Source organism: Anopheles merus, chromosome 2L (assembly GCF_017562075.2).
Source record: "Anopheles merus strain MAF chromosome 2L, AmerM5.1, whole genome shotgun sequence".
Classification (NCBI taxonomy): Eukaryota; Metazoa; Arthropoda; class Insecta; order Diptera; family Culicidae; genus Anopheles; species Anopheles merus.
This window is the reverse complement of record NC_054083.1, coordinates 6,798,391-6,816,370: the sequence shown is the minus strand read 5'-3', so window position 1 is coordinate 6,816,370 and position 17,980 is coordinate 6,798,391. Positions and strand designations below refer to the sequence as shown.

Here is a 17,980-nt window from a genome sequence, read left to right as displayed (position 1 = left end):
CCATTTCCAGAACAGTATTTCCCCACCTATGGCGAAGAATGGTTCGCCGTTGTCAATAGCAACCCACAATAAATAGAATTTTCATTTTCCAAAGTTGACAGATTTTTGATCACAGTTAGTTTTATTTCATTCCATTAGACGTAATAACCCTAAATACCCTCTCTGGTGCTTCAAAATTTTGTATTCGAAAAGTTGAAAAGAGTGTTTAAACGTTTCAAAAAAGGAAAAATACGGTAAAGACTGCCAGCATGTCGGAATCCAACGCACCAGAATCAACCGAATCAATTTCCATGCATGATTTTCTGGAGTTCCTGAATGTAACGTGCCAAGTGAACGACTCGTTCAACAGTAGCAAGAAAAATCCTCCCACCTTCGACTACAACCAACTGGCACGTAATGAGCTGGTCAACAGTATACAACAAAACTCCCGTACGACCGGAGGAGGAAAACCGATCGAACATTCATCAACAATTTCCCCCGCCAAATCCATCACCGGAACGACAGGTGGCAAAAAGGACACCAAGCTGGATGATACCTCCTCCTCGCTGAGCACACGATCGCCAGCGGAAAAGAAATTACCGTCTAAAAAACGCACCATTTCCCAGAAATCGCAAAAAAGCAAGCCCGAAACGGTGGAGGTACCGAAAAATCGCCTGGAAGCTATTTTGAACGAAAAATTAGACGAAGTCCTTAACGAAGGCATACTAGATTCGGTATTGCCCTTCATTTGTCCGTCGAATGGATCCGGATATCATCATAAGAATGGGACAGGACAGAAATTAAATTGCAACAACCCTCTGGGAGTGCAATCGATGAATGCGTCCGCTTCTATTGGGGTTGGTTGTTCCAGTGGTGGGAAATCGGCTGCAAGTGGTGCCTCCTCGCCTGACACGCAAAGCGGCAGTAGCAGTAAAAAGTCTACGCTTTCCGCTGTGGGAGATGTTTCACAAAACTTTCTCATCGCTAGCAGTTCCACCAAAACAGGCGTACGGAGAAAATCATCGATCGCACAAATAGCCATTCCCGACAGCCGTGCAGAGTAAGTATTTGTGATGTATTTCAACGGCCATTTTATATGAAATTCTTTGAAACTATCCCTTCAAGACCGGAAGTCGTTATTCACGTTTGTGACGAGGTGAAAGGATCGTCCAGGGATTTTTCCTGTCCACAGAAATTGCTCATTACCAAGATGGGCTACTTTGCGGACGTGACTGCCGGCCAGCGACTTGAGGATATGGACATTTCGGTGCATTGCGATCTGCAAATTTTCGAATGGCTCATGAAGTGGGTTAAAAAAGAATCGATGGCCACGGATGAATGGCCTGCATTAGATCCTACGAACGTAATTCCAATACTGGTATCGGCTAGCTTCCTGCAGATGGAACCGTTGCTGCTCGATTGCCTTTCGTTCTGTCACGCTCGACTTAACGAAGTCGTGAAGGCTTCCGCAAATCTGGCCTGCCTGAACGACAGTATCATCACGCGGCTAGCGGCCATGTTTACTAATCTCGAGTTGGAGGTAGTAAAAGATAAGAAAGATCGCATTGCACCGCGTCTCTGGACCAAACTGATCCAAAGTCTGTGCGACATTGAACCACAGGCGCTGCGTGGTCACTACGCGACGCTGGTCGGCATGTTCCGGTGTTTAAAATGCGGTAAGTTTCTTACGCAAACGGTCAGCACATACATTCACTGTCTGCCGCAGAACTTTCGATTGAATCGTTGGGGCCAGCTGATCAGTGCACATGTAAAGGATCCCTCTTGGAACATTACCAACTATGTGTCCAGCTTGCATAAAGAGTTGCGCTCCTGGCGGAAGGTTTATTGGCGTCTCTGGGGACATTGCCATTTCCTGTACTGCTCGATTTGTGACACCCACTTCCCGGTGAGCCAGATGATGTGGTGCCAGTATCATCCCGAGCAACCGCAATTCCTTGGCCCAGCGGCAGAGGGCCGTGTGGCGGGCCCTGCTGGACGTTATCCATGTTGTGGAAAGCAAGCTTACCGGTACGAAGCATTGCCAGGACCTTCGGTAAGTGAAATGACTGTTAAAAATAAACTAAACAAATAAATGTGATACTCTAAAACAGAGTTTAAAGCTTCCTCTGTCAATTTACCATACCAACTAGGGTTGCCAGTTTCGTGAACATACCGTACAGGTGGACACCGATCGTGATCGCGCAGTTTTGCAGCTTGCCCTTCACGCCTCTGAAGGTGGCTGCCTTTACGAACAACCACCCTTTAAGCCGCCAAACACGTCCGCCGATCCCTGGTGGAGCGGAATTGGCATACTTCCGCATCGCTCCCGCCAAGGACTACTGCCCACGTTCCACGTAGACGGCGATGCAATGGTCAATCACCATCACCACCATCGTTCCAATCGCCAGATGTCCCAGTCGGTAATGGATACGGAAAGTGAATCGGATTCGGATGAGTACGACAAATCCGGCACTAATCAGAGCCGCAGCACTAGCAGCAGCTCCGACGGTGAGGAATCGGAGTACAGCAGTCCTCCATCGTTTCAACATCAGCAGCAGCAGCAACAGCAAGCACACCAACACCCACAGCAACCAAAGGATGCCAAGCGAAAGCTGAAACTATCGTACGGCAGGCACTGGGCGGGAGACATGTCCGCGCGCAGCAATCAGGACAACCAGCGAGAATTTGAGGAACGCGCCATGAAACAGATCATTTCAATGGTTGGCAAGCGGACAGGCGGTGAGCAAAATTCACAATACCAGACTTACCAACAAGGCGGAACATACATTAAGCTCGAAACCGATTGGCGAGAGTCGATAAAGCAAAAAAACCTTGCTAGTCTTAAGGTAAAATCGAACGGAACGAAATGATTGCTATTAATAGATTTACGTGATAAATCCTTAGAAAAATCGTACTAACATAATTCTGGCACGGTAGAAAAGTGGCATATTTGAAACGATCTTTTTTGTTTTACTTTATTTGCAGCCGTAATAATTGCTCTTTGCCAAGTATTTTCTTTACGAAGGGAATGGAATGAGCGAATAACTCAGTTGGTGCTAACTTCTTTTCAAAAGAGTCGAGCTTTTTGTGTTGTTGGATTGGTTTATTTCTTTTTATTTCTTTTTCTACCAAACGTGTGCACTAGGTTTCTGTACAACCCCAGGAAGAAGGAGTACGGCAATGAAAAAGTGTTTTTAGCTTTATCGATTTTCATGCACAGTTCTCTTAACTGTGCATTTTTTCATACGATTCCTCATACTAACAACCACTAATAGTTATCTTTGCACCAACGCAATATAATTTAAGCTGTCTTTTCACGTTGTAAGCCATGTATTGCTCATTTGCTTGGTTTCGATCCATTCTTTTATGATAGTATAGTATACATACATTATGGAAAAACAATCCTCGGTTGCGAAATGACGGTGGTTCTGTATTTGTGTATTCCAGCAGAAAACAAAAACTTACCGAAGGTTACTGATTGATGATATCACAAAACATGTAACATTTGTCTCAGTTGCTAATGTTTCCAACGGTCCAAACTTTGGATCATTAAGAGAACGGTTTAATTTAAAACTTCGCCAAAACGCACATTTCTGTATTTAAAAAGGAATACCCTGGCTACGAGAAAAAAAAAACACGTCATTTGCAAAGGAAAACACAAATAAAAACATCGAGTATGGGGCGGGGAGGTCGAACATTACCCACAAAGAGACTAACTGAATAGCTGTTCAGATGCACGTTCCAGATGCCAGTTGTGGCGGGAAAGGGCGGCTCGGGCATCGTACGCCGGGATACCCATATCACGCAATCGTTGAACCTTCTGATCAAAATCGGCATTTGCAAACGGACCACCTGCATACACGTTGGTCCAATGCTTTGCCGTCAGGATGAACATTTCGTGGTTGTCTTTGTACTGCGTAGCAACGACAGCATCCTGCGGATCGTCCGGCTCAGCAGCTGCCAGCAGTGCTTGCAATGATAGCAATACCGTCCGCAGGGTCATCGCAGCTGCCCAATTGTCTTTTAGTATGTCGAGACAAATCGCACCAGTCACAGACGAGATGTTAGGATGCCATATTTTTGTCACAAATTTCACCTAGAAAATTAAGCATGTTTTTACTCTCACTATCTACACGTTTATTATCATCGCTGATGCCGGTGGTCTTGTTACCTTGGGAGGATTGAAAGGGTACGTTTCTGGGACCTTTATTTCTAACACAAACTTTCCTCCTTCGTATGGCGTGTCGGGTGGTCCAGCAATCTCGCCCCTCAGTTCCGTAAAGTTGTCATTTACCATTTCCAACTTAATAGAGCATTGTGTGATCTGTGGAAACAAAACAGAGAAAGATTGGTAGGTATTTGGGCATTAGCAGTTTTTTATTTATTTAGAGGAAACGTGCTTGCACCGCGGACCCGAACGAAGTGAAATCGATATTTTGAATTAGAAGCGATGACGGTAACCCTTTCGTCATACTTAAGCCATATGCAAAAAAAGTGAATAAACGTGTGTTGTGGGCGATAATTAATTTTATAAAATTTTGGTTTCGGTAAGTTGACTAAACACATTTTAAAATTTTAAGTTTTAAAAGCTCATCTTAAAATGTAAATAGTAAATGTAAATGCAAGTAGTAAAACGATCGGTAACGCCAGTATAGATTGTTTGCTCTCTCAGTATCAGCAATAATCAGATGCAGAGGAATAGGTTTTGATTCAATATGATTTCAAAAATAAGTCACTAAGTTCAAGGTAAAGCAGATATGGTCACTGATTGAACGACAAGTCGGTGTTGGTGTTGCTGCGCGATTGTACCAATCATTCTATACACCGACGGCAGTTGAAAGTTCTATCTCGTACAGTAAGTTCTATCGTAAATATTCCAACTAGTAACGTTTAAAGTGAACTTTTATCGTAGTGGCGTGATTGTGAAAACGCCACATTCTTTACCAAATGGGCAGAAAGGGCAGCAAACAGAGAAAACTGCCTCCGGACAGTCAAGAAGGTAAAAAACAGAAAAGTGTGTATTGTATGCATAAATATTCCGCGCTTTCATTGTTGCTGGTGCTATCCAATCCACCAGATCCGTAGTTTGTTTACGTACAACACAGTGTGTTATGCAATTATCAGCGAACAGATGTTTTTTTTTTTCGCAACGAATTCATATCACACATCCACAAACACTGGAAGATTAGTTGTGTATTTTTGCAATTACCTCTTCACTTTTAAGAACTTCCTTAAACTCTCTTTTGATACGGGATACTGCCATATTCGCCATAGTTACACAGTACGGTGTTTCTCTGCTAGATGATGGTTATGCAGTAAATCTCGGAAGCTATGTGGCCGTATTTTTTGTATTTTTCTAGCGAGTAGCGAGGGTAGATGATAACGCTAGAAAAAAGAAAAACAGAGGTTTAAGTTTATTTTTTGTTAATATGTTACTCTTGTAACCGAAGGGAACAATGCTAGGCTAAACACAATTGCTGATAAATACCAAGCACCATCATATCCATCAGACGTTTTGTGTCTTGATTGTTAGAAAAAAGTATTTGTTGTTCAGTTATCTACTAATTTCATATGGCATGGGAGCAAATAGAAAATAAATAATGTTATCCGCAACTCCATTAATTGTGGCTGCTGATGGTGGATCCAACATGTTTGCAATATCATTCTTGCCATATCGTGACGTCAGTTGACTAGTCGGTACATTATTTATAATTATCTCTGTGACGGTTTCACTGGCAGGATCGTTTCTATACGTACCTGGCGGCAAGTATGGCTCTGGGTAGTTGCTGACGATGATAGTGCAGCTTACTTTCGCCTGAGTGAATTACCAACAGAATATGTGAAATTGATCCAACAACATTATCATCCGGGATGCGGGCGGCTGGTTTCTTTTTGGGTGCTTTATTCCCTTGCTTGTGTGCGTGTGGCAATGTTTGTGTGTGTGTGTGTGTGTTGTGTGACAAGAGAAATGACAGCATTTAACGGTGTGAATCATGACGTTTCGAAATGCCTGCACGCTGAAAATCGCGTGGAGGACTTTATATTAATTTCTTAAACTTTATTCTTATAAAAAATACAAAATAGGCAGGGAAATAGTGTATCGCACAGAAAATTGATCAATAAGTTTTCTTACTTATTTTCTTAAATTATGCACAAAAAAGTACGACAAATTGCTTTAATTGTATAACGCGTTTCTCATTGCTTAACATATTTGTGTATTTGGATAAACAAATATTGTACAAAAATATGCCTTCGCAGTGTTGCTAGTCCAGTATCATGCTCGTGAATTTAAAAAATAACTAATCTGTTGCATGAAGTGTCATTAGACGATGTTCAATCGATAGCCATCGTGCACTGTGGGTTTTGTTGGGAATTCGAATGACGGATATTCTTTTCACTTGATTGGTATTTAATTCCACAACGTGATGCCAGTCCGATCATCTCACCCGATTCGCGCCAGAACGCTCATCCGCAGCAGCTTGGAGAAGGCATCTGTTATCAGCAATACCAGCAACAGCAGCAGCGGCGGCTCCCCGGCCTGCGGCAGCAATCTCGTGCATAGTTTGTCATCGGCGACACCCAGCACCGGTGGCAGTAGCATTAGCGACAGCGGCAGCGATAGCAAGCATCCGACCGACAGCATTTCTACTCCAAGTGTCGATCCTCACCAATTGCTACAGTCGAGGATGCCTAACATCAAAGTGTTTTCTGGTTCGTCCCATCCGGATCTTGCGTCCCGCATCGTCGACCGGCTGGGTATCGATCTCGGCAAGGTGGTGACGAAAAAGTTCAGCAACTTGGAGACTTGGTAAGTGTACGTGCGCGTGTGTGCTGTGTGTGTATATGAATGAAACGGTGTACGAAACTCCCTAACCCAGTACGGGAGTGTATATGTGCAGGTGCAAATAGAAAAAAGCGGAATATGTAGCAGCTTATTTCTGAACAGGCGATAGAAGTGGATGGCATGGAGGTTAGATGATCTTTCAAATAAGGCAGAAAGATGTTACAATAAAATGGCAGTAAAGGATAAAAGTTCTGCACCCACTTAACATGATCTCTGATAGCATCCCGTCGCATATTGTATATAGATGTGCAGCGCTAGAATTGGGCTAATGGCAAACAAGGCATCGAAAGGAATTAGTTAAAAATAAATTGATGCTATCCCGCCGTCCGTCCGATTCGCGTCCGCTGCCCACTGGCGGCAGGCTGTTTTTGTAACCTTGACGAGCAATGAGTGCACCCAGTACACAGTGAGTTGTAGCAGACGTTGAGGGATATTTTTCTATTTAAACTACAACATCTTTGAAACAATTCGCGCATAGTTTACGCCAAAGTTATGGATTTCTTCTTTTTGATTATTATTATACAACCATTGCTCTAGCTTCGCTTGGTAATGTTGGTGTGAGAATGTGTTGAAAAATCGTTGCGGAACCGGTTTCCCAATCCTTTACATCGGATAGAATTTAATCAATTACCAGTTGCTTTCCTTATTTTTATGAATGAAAAAAAACATCATCGTGTTGTGCATATCTGGTACCAAGTGCCCGTGATGTAATGTCGGAGATGTATATAACTTCTGCTGATTTGGGGGCTCCATTTGCTCGCCGTAAGCAAAGAAAGGTGAACCACCACGTGTAGCCACTTTACCAGCGCGACGGAGGAACCGGCTTAATGCTCTACGCATACGCAACACTCACACACCTTCATAAACAAACGAGAAATGCGTGTTCCGAAAAAGGGATGGAATTGGTTTCTTTTCTCTTTTTGCATTTTCTTCGACATGTTTAACGTGTCCACAAGGTCATGCAAAAGGCGTCCCTCAAGGTGTTTGATGATGGGGATTGATTGAGCTCAATTTATGTGAACTCCACCGTTTGTTTTGCGGCTTCTCAACGAACGACGGCTTTCGTTCGGTAGATGATGGTTGTCATGCCTTTACCATGATTCCCTTTCGGGCAGTCATGCAATCGATCAAGCGGCTTGCTTTTTTTCTTCTTGGCAACGGGGTGAACATGGTTTAGAGAGAGAGGGAGAGGGAGAGAGAAAAGAAACGTTGTATACTCTGAAAGGACCTTTGTCCTGTTTACAGTATTTTGAGTTAAATGTGTTTAACAGCTTTTCTGTGGCAGTAAACAGCTGATCGTTATCAGTGTTGAATGGTGCGAGTTTTTTTTTGCGTAACTTGGGCATGAAATACATTTAACGCATTTTTCAGCTACAGCTCGTAGTCAAACAGTGTGGAAACGGGACATTCTATGTTTTCGCTTGTTAATTGTGTTAATTTGGATAATTACAAGCATTTTCCTTCAGGGAACAGGAAACACAGTATGATCCGATCATCGAGATATCTGCCAAACCACCTCCATTATTAGGCCAGCAGGAGCTTATCTCCAGCTCACGCACACATTGAACAGAAATGTTTGTGTCATTCTAACGCATCGCGTCTTTACTTACTACTACATCTACGCTGCCAAAGCGTAAGCAAGCACGTTGTTTGGTTTGCCGGCAAGTGTAGGTAGGTTTGCAATCTGCTTTGATGGTAGTAGAAGGAACCCATGCGTTTTGCGTGGAGAAATAGTATAGGAGCCGACGCGTATGCAGGGGTAGGTGTAAGGGGAGAGGTGGCATACGCCGTCCATTAGGAAGCACGTGTTGGCAACAGAGTCTGCAACATTGTATGAGGTGGATCGTTTTTTTCCTCTGTAATCGCAATGATCTACTTTGACGGTCGTTAATGTAAGATCAACGTATAATGTTTAAATGATGATACATACGATTGGTAGACATAAGTTTAAATATGGTTTCACATATGGCCTGGAATTGTATGCGGATAAAGAGGGAAATGGGTAGGAAGGAGGGAGGGTAGGTGGAGGGGAAAAGGTGACAATTTTTTGGGTAAGAAACGCTTCATCGTGAAGTAGCAGCTAGATGTATGATGCTTTGTAATGATAAACATAAGGTATAAAAAAACATAATTACTAATATTGTATAATCTTTTTAGTGTGGAAATTGGTGAATCAGTTCGCGGCGAAGATGTGTACATCGTGCAGTCAGGTTCCGGTGAAATCAATGATAACTTGATGGAGCTGCTGATTATGATCAACGCGTGCAAGATTGCATCGGCTTCTCGTGTGACTGCAGTCATACCATGCTTCCCTTACGCACGGCAGGATAAGAAAGATAAGGTATGTTGTTTTCGACTCGAGGTGATGGCAATGCGGCGCGAACACCCCATTCTGTTTTAATGCTTTGCGTTCCTGTGCGCAAAGCTAACGCTGCACCTTTGTTACGATACAATGTTCTCTTTTCGTGAATGAAAGAGTGGTTAGTTGTGCTTAAGTCTCTATGCGAGAAACGGTTGAATGGGCAGGATGTGTAAAGTGATTTTGACTTTTGTAAACAATAGCTTGCGAATGATCACATGTGATTTGAATTTTGTTGCTTGCCCCAACGATCATACACAGTAAAATGTAAGATTAGTCTAAGAACATGTACAAACCTCAACCCCCCTCCCAAAGCTTTAGGTATCGGATGATAATGTGGAAATATCGGTTGCTTTTAGTAACAGTTGACAGTGCTTGTAATGTTAACATCATCGGCCACAAACGATGCTGCGATAACAAACGATGCTGCGATAACAAACGATGCTGCGATTCAATGTCCTGGTGGAGGGTTGGTTTTCACATGAACTTGTTTCTAGGCATTAATCTTCCAAACAGTAAAAGGAAAGCACTGATGATGATGATCATGATGATGTTGATGCCGATCGATCATGTTCCACTTCTACGATGGTGGTGGGAAAGAGGCAACCGCGTTGGGAACGCGCTTCCGTTTCAATGAGCGATAGTGAATAATATTATTCAAAATAGCTGTAGGATAGAGCAGGCTGCGGGATCGATCGTAAGAGCAGCTGATCTGTTTTCCCAGTTCCTTTCGAAAGGTTATCAGTGGTGGTGGCAGTAAAGGCGAAACGGTTTAAAATGATTTCGTCAATCAACTCGCTTTCTAACGAGTTGCTGTGTCAGATGCTGTGAACGATGACGAAAGCACTGTAAGAGTACATCGTGATTATTATAAATGCGTCAAGAATGTAGTACATGTTGCGAGGGGTAGCACGAGTCTGGCGAATGTTTACAAACATCCTCTTATCGACAGAAAGTCAATCATTCGTCGTCGACGATCAGCCCAGCTCTAGGGGAATGTGCTTTCTAGGGCAAGCCCTCTATTCTAGGGACTTGTTTTCATAACAAATACGTATACATATATACAAATCTATACATATATACAAGATCATGTGTAAATGGCAACGATACATTACTTTCTGTGGAGCAGACGGGATTATTGACCAGTATTAATATAAAGTACGCGTTATACAATGTGTAACAACAACAAAAACCTGTTTAAACTAATATTTTTTTCTTTCCTTTTTGATACATATACATATATATATACATAACTGATGTGTTGGTTTGGTCCACGTTATGGCCTTGTCCTCAACCTACCCACTACACACCACATCACACAGACAGGCGACGATAAGCTGGCAGAGCTCATGAAAACCAATGAGTGGAAGTTCCGGGTAGGGCCAAAGAGCGGTTTTTTCTTGGCTGTTTTTTTATACTTCATCGTATTAAGAATATGTAATTTTGTCATTTGTTTGAGTCCTAGCATATTGTGTGTTGATGGTACATCTCATTCCATACACAGAGATAGGGACATCGTTTTGAAATGCGCAAAACCTCTAACTAGTTTGTGCCTATGGTCTGTGGAGTATTGTGGTTGAACCTGTTTAATCATTCGGTTCGTGTATGTTTTACACTTGGAATCAAACGTTAAAATAAGACTAATTTTATGGTAAAGAAAAAGAGGCGCTATTTACTCACAAACATGTTTTTTTTTTTCTTTGCGTGCAAATCTCGGGTGCAATTTATGTTAATCCGTTAGCTTAGGATGTTACCACGTTTCAACTATTGGTCTGTCCACTAATAACACTCTGCCACACTTGGTACGAAGAATCATTTTCATCGCTGCATTTTCCTTCTCTTGCGTTTTGTTATTGCAAATCGTGACGCGATGATAAGCACATCAGAATGTTAATGCAACACAAATTATTTCCACATTGGCAATCAAGAAATTGACATATTTCATTAATTGAGAAAATGTAAAACAAAAAAAAACACATTAGTGAAACGTTTTGTATAATTTAAGAATCATTTACGATCTTTTTTTTCGAACAATAATTGACATTTTTGCTGTTCTGTACTATTCATTGTATGTCATTCATCGTACGCGTTTGTCTTTCGTGTTTTGTGTTTTGTAAATCGGGTTTTGCTTGTTTTTTTGTACATGTAAAAACAATCAATCGCCAAAAGCAGTGGAATAATATGGTAGACGGGAGTAGTTAATGATTGATTTATGTTTGTTTTGTATGTATTGTGGAGTTATTTTACGAAGCGCCATAAGGGAGAGACACTAAGCTGTTGATTGGTTCTTCTCGGTTTTACAGGTGCTCTTTGTGGTTTTCTATCAATATGCGTCTTTTTGTTTTTGCACAGAACATGCTGCACACGTGTAATTCCCTTTTTTTATAAATACAAAGCATTGCCTAAAACATGGCTTTAAATCCTCCTACCCATTTGCGTTAAATAGCCTCATGATTTTTAAAAGACAACGTGTAGGAAAGAAACGGATGTGTGCAGTTTCGAAAGGATCGATGTAATATCCTGTACAACCGGTAGCTTCACTGTAATCATGCCTGAAACATTATCTTACGTTTTCTCTTTCTCTTTTTTTCCTCATGTTTCCGTTCTGTATCATTGTGTTTAACCATTTCTCACCCATCTTAGGATTACATACCAGAGGCCTATCTAGTGAGTAGTGAAAAAAAATCATGGAAGTTCAGGTAGCAAAAGAATATGCGAGTGTCCCTTCCTTTTAGGTAAATGCTTTATTAAAATTGTGTAGAAAAATTCACGGCATAAAGCGAATCGAATCTCTGTTGTTATTGCAAACAATCTAAAGCCAATGTGTGTGTTTCGTATGTCTAGAAATGGCCTTGTACATATAGCGGGTTTTGTTGCAAAATGCACCTGACCGGAGAGTTTGTGTTTTTAATTTTATACACACGAATTATTGTTTAGCTTAGCACCACTTTTATTCCCTGCTCTCTTTCTCTTTCTCTAATACGTCGCTCTTCCGAATGTTTGAAGTGAAGAACATTGGATAATCATCCAATGTAATTTGAATTTAGATATTTATATTCCAACCAAACTGCTCTTTATCAAAAGTATCATTCGATTGGTTCATTTCCATGCGTTTGTTTTACCCTGTGGAACACTGTTACATTGTTCCAGTGTAAATTTCAAATTTTCGTGGTCATGTCCTTTTCTCGCTCCCTTTGCACTGATGTGGTTTGTATGTGAGATGCATAGTTGATACGATCATTCAATAAAATATTGGGCAATTTGTGGAAAAAAACAGAACCGAAATATTAACCCTACCCGCTTTTATACTCATCCTAACACCGATACTGGGATGCATGTCCGTAACAGCAGTGCGTTGTTGTATGGTACACTTGTGCGCAATGATCTCGACTAATCTAAGTGAAAAATTAACAACAATAAGTACAATATCATTGAATGTGTTGCAAATGTGTTTTTTTCTTAATTTTTTTTGGTTTGGGATTGTTGTTTGGGTTATGGTTGATCGAGAAACGGAAACAAACTTCTGCCTCTTTTTCTGTAATTGCTTGTTTTCTGCGTTTTTTTCCATCCTATACAGAGCCGTGCGCCGATTTCTGCAAAATTGGTAGCAAATATGCTTTCCGTTGCGGGTGCCGATCATATCATTACAATGGATTTGCACGCTTCACAGATTCAGGTAAGCTATTCTATCAAGTGGGCACTGGTGTTGCGAAGGAAGAAAAATCCGAGATCAGATTGTAATGGTTTTTTATTGCAGGGTTTCTTCGATATACCGGTCGACAATTTGTACGCCGAACCGGCAGTACTGAAATGGATCAGGGAAAACATTGCCGAGTGGCGGAACTCCATCATTGTGTCGCCGGATGCGGGCGGTGCGAAACGTGTTACCTCCATCGCGGATCGGTTAAACGTGGAGTTCGCTTTGATCCACAAGGAGCGTAAGAAGGCAAACGAGGTCGCCTCGATGGTGCTGGTTGGCGATGTGAAGGATCGTGTGGCGATCCTGGTAGACGATATGGCCGACACGTGTGGTACCATTTGCCACGCGGCGGACAAGCTGGTAGAGGCTGGTGCAACGAAAGTTTACGCCATACTGACGCACGGTATCTTCAGCGGGCCGGCCATCTCAAGGATAAACAATGCTTGCTTTGAGGCAGTAGTAGTGACAAATACGATCCCGCAGGATGGCCATATGAAGGATTGTCCCAAAATTCAGGTACGAACGAAATGAAAGCTTTGTGTGAGTATGATGATTGCGTAATTATTGTCTTGTGCTTTCCCCCTTTTTCCAGTGCATCGACGTTTCGATGATGTTCGCCGAGGCTGTCCGTAGGACGCACAACGGAGAAAGCGTGTCATATCTGTTTTCTAACGTTCCTTACTAAAACACCACACCACGTTTTCTAAATACCAGAGTGTGTATACCTCTGCTCTTCTAAGCTATGCTACAGATACACAAACACACATAGCTCTATACCTTACACCATAGTCATTTTCTCCAATACGATTGGAATTCTTGGCCCAGAAGTCGGAAAGCGGAAATTAAACACAGCAACAACAGATTTCATTGTTTCTTATCAGTTATACGTAAATTTTGCATACCCACACGTTCTAAAATAGAAAATCTAAAATATCTATTCATCATCATGATCCAGTATACAACATGGGGGTAGTCATAAACAAAACAAAAAAAGAGGATAAGTACGTGCAGAAGGTAGATCAGGATGTGAGGAAAGATCATTAAAAATAGATTTGCCAGCAGCCATTTATTTGTGCAGCATAACAAAAACGTTGGGAAGTAAGAACAGAGAACAGAGTCAAGGATAATAGTCGTTATGCTTGCATAAATAAGGACAGTTTTGGATGTGTTCCTTCAAATGAGCGTTTACGTGTTTCATACATGTCATATGCACTCTGTGAAAAGAAACTGTTCCACATAACAATTGTTCGATTTGTTTTAGACGCAGTCCGAAAGTGCTATAAAAAGACAAGTTGCGATTTGCATTTTTTTGTTTTTGTAAATTTGTTAGCAGTACCCCTAGATCCGATTTGCGGTCGAGTACTACAAATACTGAAAGAATCAAATGATTCGTGTTTGGTTTGCAAATAGTGGAGCATAAACGTTTGTTATGTTTTATTTTTTGTTTTCTTTTTTTGTATAAGAATCGGTTCTTAAAGGTGAAAAAGAACATGTGCATTCTAGGTGCTAGAGTTTGGCAATGTCTTAAGGACTAGGCGGTAACTATGTAAACAACAATTGTGTATTATTTGAAGGCAAATGGAACACATCCTTTTAAAGTAAGGTAACAAATATCGAGAATCTGGTCCATGTGGCATACACCGCGCGTTTGTACATTAGATTAGATTGAGAGTCAGGGCAGTGAATGATAGGGGGATACTCCTGTAATTGGATGCAATAGCGCTACCGTGCAACAAAACTTCTTTTCTGGCAATATTTCACACATCATATAGTTTGTTTTGTTATTTGGCTTTATCCTTGCAAACCGTGTTGTGACGGCGACTCCTCCTCTTTGGTCCCATAGATCCATTGCGACGTGTTTCTATATGAATGTAACAGACAAACACACAGACAGACATACGTTTTATTTTATGGTACAATCTATGTTTAGTTTACTATTATTTGATATAAAACCACATTAGCTAGTGCTGATATTAGCTACCAAAATAGCGTCGTCCTGTTATGAGTGTTACAGAACCGACAGAAAGAAATGCTATTGGAGAGTAATTTTGTAATAAATAGCACAATTTGGGCATTCAGCCTTTGTGAGGCAGCTTTATTTCGAATTGAAAGAAACGTATAACGCACATATTCAGCTGTGCATACAAACCAAATTATGCCTCTGGACGCTATATCACGCAGCAAAGCAAATACAAGAGCCACTAAAACAGAACAGCAAAATTTATTGACAACATTCTACACGTGGGTGAGGGGTGGTCAAAAGCAATAAATATAACTAACTTCTCGAATCTTTTATCCGGGTTTTTTGTATCATCACAATCGTTCTTTTGCTACGGAAAGAGTGTTTTTAAGCCAAGCTTTAACTAGTACAAAGACTAGCAGTAATGTAATATCCATTCTACTAACACAAAAAAGCAACACGGCCTGGCCGTTGCATCTTGAGTAGAACCTAAAGAATGTCTAAATTATTGAGCAATTGCTTTCTACCTTTTCACTAACTGCAGGCTTTACATCTAATCTTATTCCGGGACCCTAATGTGTGTTGTTTTTTGTTGTTGCTTTGTGCCGCGATTGATAACTCCAATAGGGAGGAGTGTTTGGTTTAGATAAGGATCGGGGGGTTTGATAATTGAAATGAGCCATTTCGTTCGTAACTCTCGTTTGCGCGTTCGATGTTGGAAAATGTGATGGAACGAAACATGAGCATTTACATTAATACTTCGTTGCCGCTGAATATACCTTTGGTTTTCGCCTAAATGTTCTAAACGTCGGTTCGATCTAGACATTCTGCTGTACGAGAGGGAAAATGATCTGATGAGCCTTATCGATTTGTCAGTGCGTCACGTACTGCTACAAGTAGTGTGTTGATGTTTCTTTACGTTGCTAAGTACATGTCATGGTATGGCACAGTAGGCCGCTAAGCTTATAAGTGAGGTGACTAGTAGTAGCCCTAGTCGTCTTTGGTTCGACCCTTGGGGAGTGTCACATCGAAAACAATCGGTTGATTATTGGGCAGGTAGTTAATGTCGCAGGTGGATGCATTCACAAAGATAATTCGACCATCCGAAGTGATTCCGTAGCCTTCGTGAACATGTCCGAAAACGTGGTACTTTGGCTTAACTCGCTGCTGCACCGTTGCAAGCAATTCCACACAACCTGCTCGCACTCCGGAACAGCAAAGATCTCCATGCCCAACGGGCGGTGTGTGCGTCACGAGTATGTCCACGTTCTCCGGTATTTGTTCCCATTTCTCGAGACACGCCTGGCCGCGCTTCACGTTAAATGCCCATTTGCAAAACTCGGGCTGCCAGGGTGTGCCGTAGATCTTTAATCCGTACAGCTCGACACATTCATCCTGGAGGTAGGTACAGCTGCTCAAATATTGTCGAATGTTTTCGGTTTTCACGGCCTCCGCGAGGCTTTCCTTCGAGTTGCCGAGCGTCGGTATTTCATCCAACAGTGTGGAGCCCGTCTTCTTGCAACAGGCACTTGCATTTTGAAACGGATGGGTGAAGGTGTGATCGAAACTAAGCTCATGGTTCCCAGCAATCACCAGCTTGTGTTTGTGCGGCAGTTTTTCTGTGGACGCGAGAGAAAAAAAATAGGTTAGGTAGGAGAGCTTGGCCTGCTGGATGGAATGGATGGTAAAATAAACTTACTTAACCACTCGTTGAAATCGACCACCTCATCCAGCTTGCCGCAGCGTGTAAAGTCTCCGGCGTGGATAAAGATATCGCCGTCCGGAATGTCGAATTTGATGTGATGCGTCAACGAGTGGGTGTCGGACATGCAAACGACGCGCACCTTGTTCGATGGAACGTCCACCGCCGGGGGTTTTGTGTTGATTTTTATAACGCGCTGGGATTTTGATAATTCCTTCCATGCCGATGTAGGATCGTGCGTTAGCGGGTGAATATCAATCTTCATAGCCGAGGCGATATTGTTCTGTAGAGTTGATGGACACTTGCGATGGATTTGCACGATTGACAGTTGGAGCCGGATCGCTAGGCTGCAACCCAAGCGACAAAATCAACATACTTTCTCGCTTTCTCAGGGTTACCGGTCTATTGAGTAGAACGAGAAAGCATGTCGATTTTGTAGTTGAGAACGTTCCATCGCGTATTGTTGACATTTCGTTTACTTTCACTTCTTGTTTTTTTTTTTATGTGGTAGCATTGTGCTCCATTGTATTTTGTTTTCATAGAGCGCACAAATGTAAATTTCACCTCAAAGTTAGTTAATCCACATACGTTTTCAGAAAAAAAGAAACACATCCCAAGTGCCACAAATCCACTAAACGACCACTAAACGGCTTCTAAACGACTCAAGTTCTCTACCTAAACGGAATATAGAAAGACTTCGTTTAGCAGACGCCAAACGACTCATGCATTCTAAAAATAGCAAAAAAGCTGGTGGCGCTATCTGTTGGTGGGATACCCCAACCAGTTGAGCTTCATCGCTTGGAGGAGAGCTTTCTCATTTCCTCTGTACTGTTGTATGGTTTCGCATTGAAGTTATGCATCGCTAGAACTAGAACGGCGATACGATTGTTTAAATACTAAACTCCAACGGAAACCACCAGCATTGAAGCAAGTGAGATTTGAGCAATGGTCATTGGTGTTGATACCCACGTATCTAACCACACGACCATTTATATAGATTTTTGCTCAGAAAGTTAGAAGGCTATATAGGTCATAATAAAATGCAACTTGTCGAAATACATTGCAAGAAAAGGATAGCAATATAATGATGAGTTGTAATACGCCATCTATTGATCAAACCAATGAAGCTGTGGAGCTTTCATTTTTTTTCTATGGATATTCAATTTTCCAGTCGTTTAAGCTTAATCTGTGGCGCTTGGGATAATTGATGCATCGATTTAACTCCACTGATATCACTCATAATTTATTTTTCTTCTGTTTTCTACGTTGTTTTTTCGATTCTATCCACGTCTCCGTCTATCCCTCTCTTTACTCTTTCTCCTTCTAACTCTTTCTATCATACTCTTACTAGAATTGTTTCCAAACAGCTTTGTCAAACAGCTTGATAAAAAGGTAAAGCAAACTCAATCGGTGCTTTACACACAATTGAAAACTTT

At 41.7% G+C, this 17,980-nt stretch overlaps 4 protein-coding genes across 7 annotated transcripts; 2 read left to right on the top strand and 2 right to left on the bottom strand.

Annotated features, from left to right (window-relative positions):
* The first annotated feature begins 42 nt into the window (after nt 1-42).
* On the top strand, nt 43-2,882 carry LOC121591694 (uncharacterized protein KIAA1841 homolog). The gene is made up of 3 exons (XM_041912498.1): nt 43-1,039; nt 1,105-2,032; nt 2,130-2,882. Exons 1-3 carry the CDS (start codon nt 249-251, stop codon nt 2,847-2,849), a joined length of 2,439 nt encoding a protein of 812 aa, XP_041768432.1. The 5' UTR covers nt 43-248; the 3' UTR covers nt 2,850-2,882.
* A 341-nt stretch (nt 2,883-3,223) lies between these two features.
* LOC121591697 (ubiquitin-conjugating enzyme E2-22 kDa) lies at nt 3,224-5,911 on the bottom strand. 2 transcript variants are annotated; one of them, XM_041912505.1, is made up of 5 exons: nt 5,737-5,911; nt 5,189-5,364; nt 4,151-4,303; nt 3,681-4,075; nt 3,224-3,597 (listed from the first exon to the last, which is right to left on the bottom strand). In XM_041912505.1, the coding sequence occupies exons 2-4, from the start codon at nt 5,249-5,251 to the stop codon at nt 3,692-3,694; spliced, it is 600 nt and encodes a 199-aa protein (XP_041768439.1). In that variant the 5' UTR covers nt 5,252-5,364; nt 5,737-5,911; the 3' UTR covers nt 3,224-3,597; nt 3,681-3,691. The 2 variants fall into 2 exon arrangements, with proteins under 2 accessions (XP_041768439.1, XP_041768438.1); XM_041912504.1 differs by having other exon boundaries at nt 3,224-4,075.
* LOC121591695 (ribose-phosphate pyrophosphokinase 1) lies at nt 4,818-14,960 on the top strand. Of its 3 annotated transcripts, XM_041912499.1 has the most exons (7): nt 4,818-4,978; nt 6,412-6,787; nt 8,981-9,164; nt 10,505-10,558; nt 12,760-12,858; nt 12,940-13,398; nt 13,475-14,960. In XM_041912499.1, the coding sequence occupies exons 1-7, from the start codon at nt 4,927-4,929 to the stop codon at nt 13,565-13,567; spliced, it is 1,317 nt and encodes a 438-aa protein (XP_041768433.1). In that variant the 5' UTR covers nt 4,818-4,926; the 3' UTR covers nt 13,568-14,960. The 3 variants fall into 3 exon arrangements, with proteins under 3 accessions (XP_041768433.1, XP_041768434.1, XP_041768435.1); XM_041912500.1 differs by lacking the exon at nt 10,505-10,558 and having other exon boundaries at nt 4,819-4,978; XM_041912501.1 differs by lacking the exons at nt 4,818-4,978; nt 10,505-10,558 and having other exon boundaries at nt 6,332-6,787.
* A 124-nt stretch (nt 14,961-15,084) lies between these two features.
* LOC121591696 (UPF0046 protein C25E10.12) lies at nt 15,085-16,965 on the bottom strand. The gene is made up of 2 exons (XM_041912502.1): nt 16,542-16,965; nt 15,085-16,461 (listed from the first exon to the last, which is right to left on the bottom strand). Exons 1-2 carry the CDS (start codon nt 16,807-16,809, stop codon nt 15,833-15,835), a joined length of 897 nt encoding a protein of 298 aa, XP_041768436.1. The 5' UTR covers nt 16,810-16,965; the 3' UTR covers nt 15,085-15,832.
* Nucleotides 16,966-17,980: the final 1,015 nt, after the last annotated feature.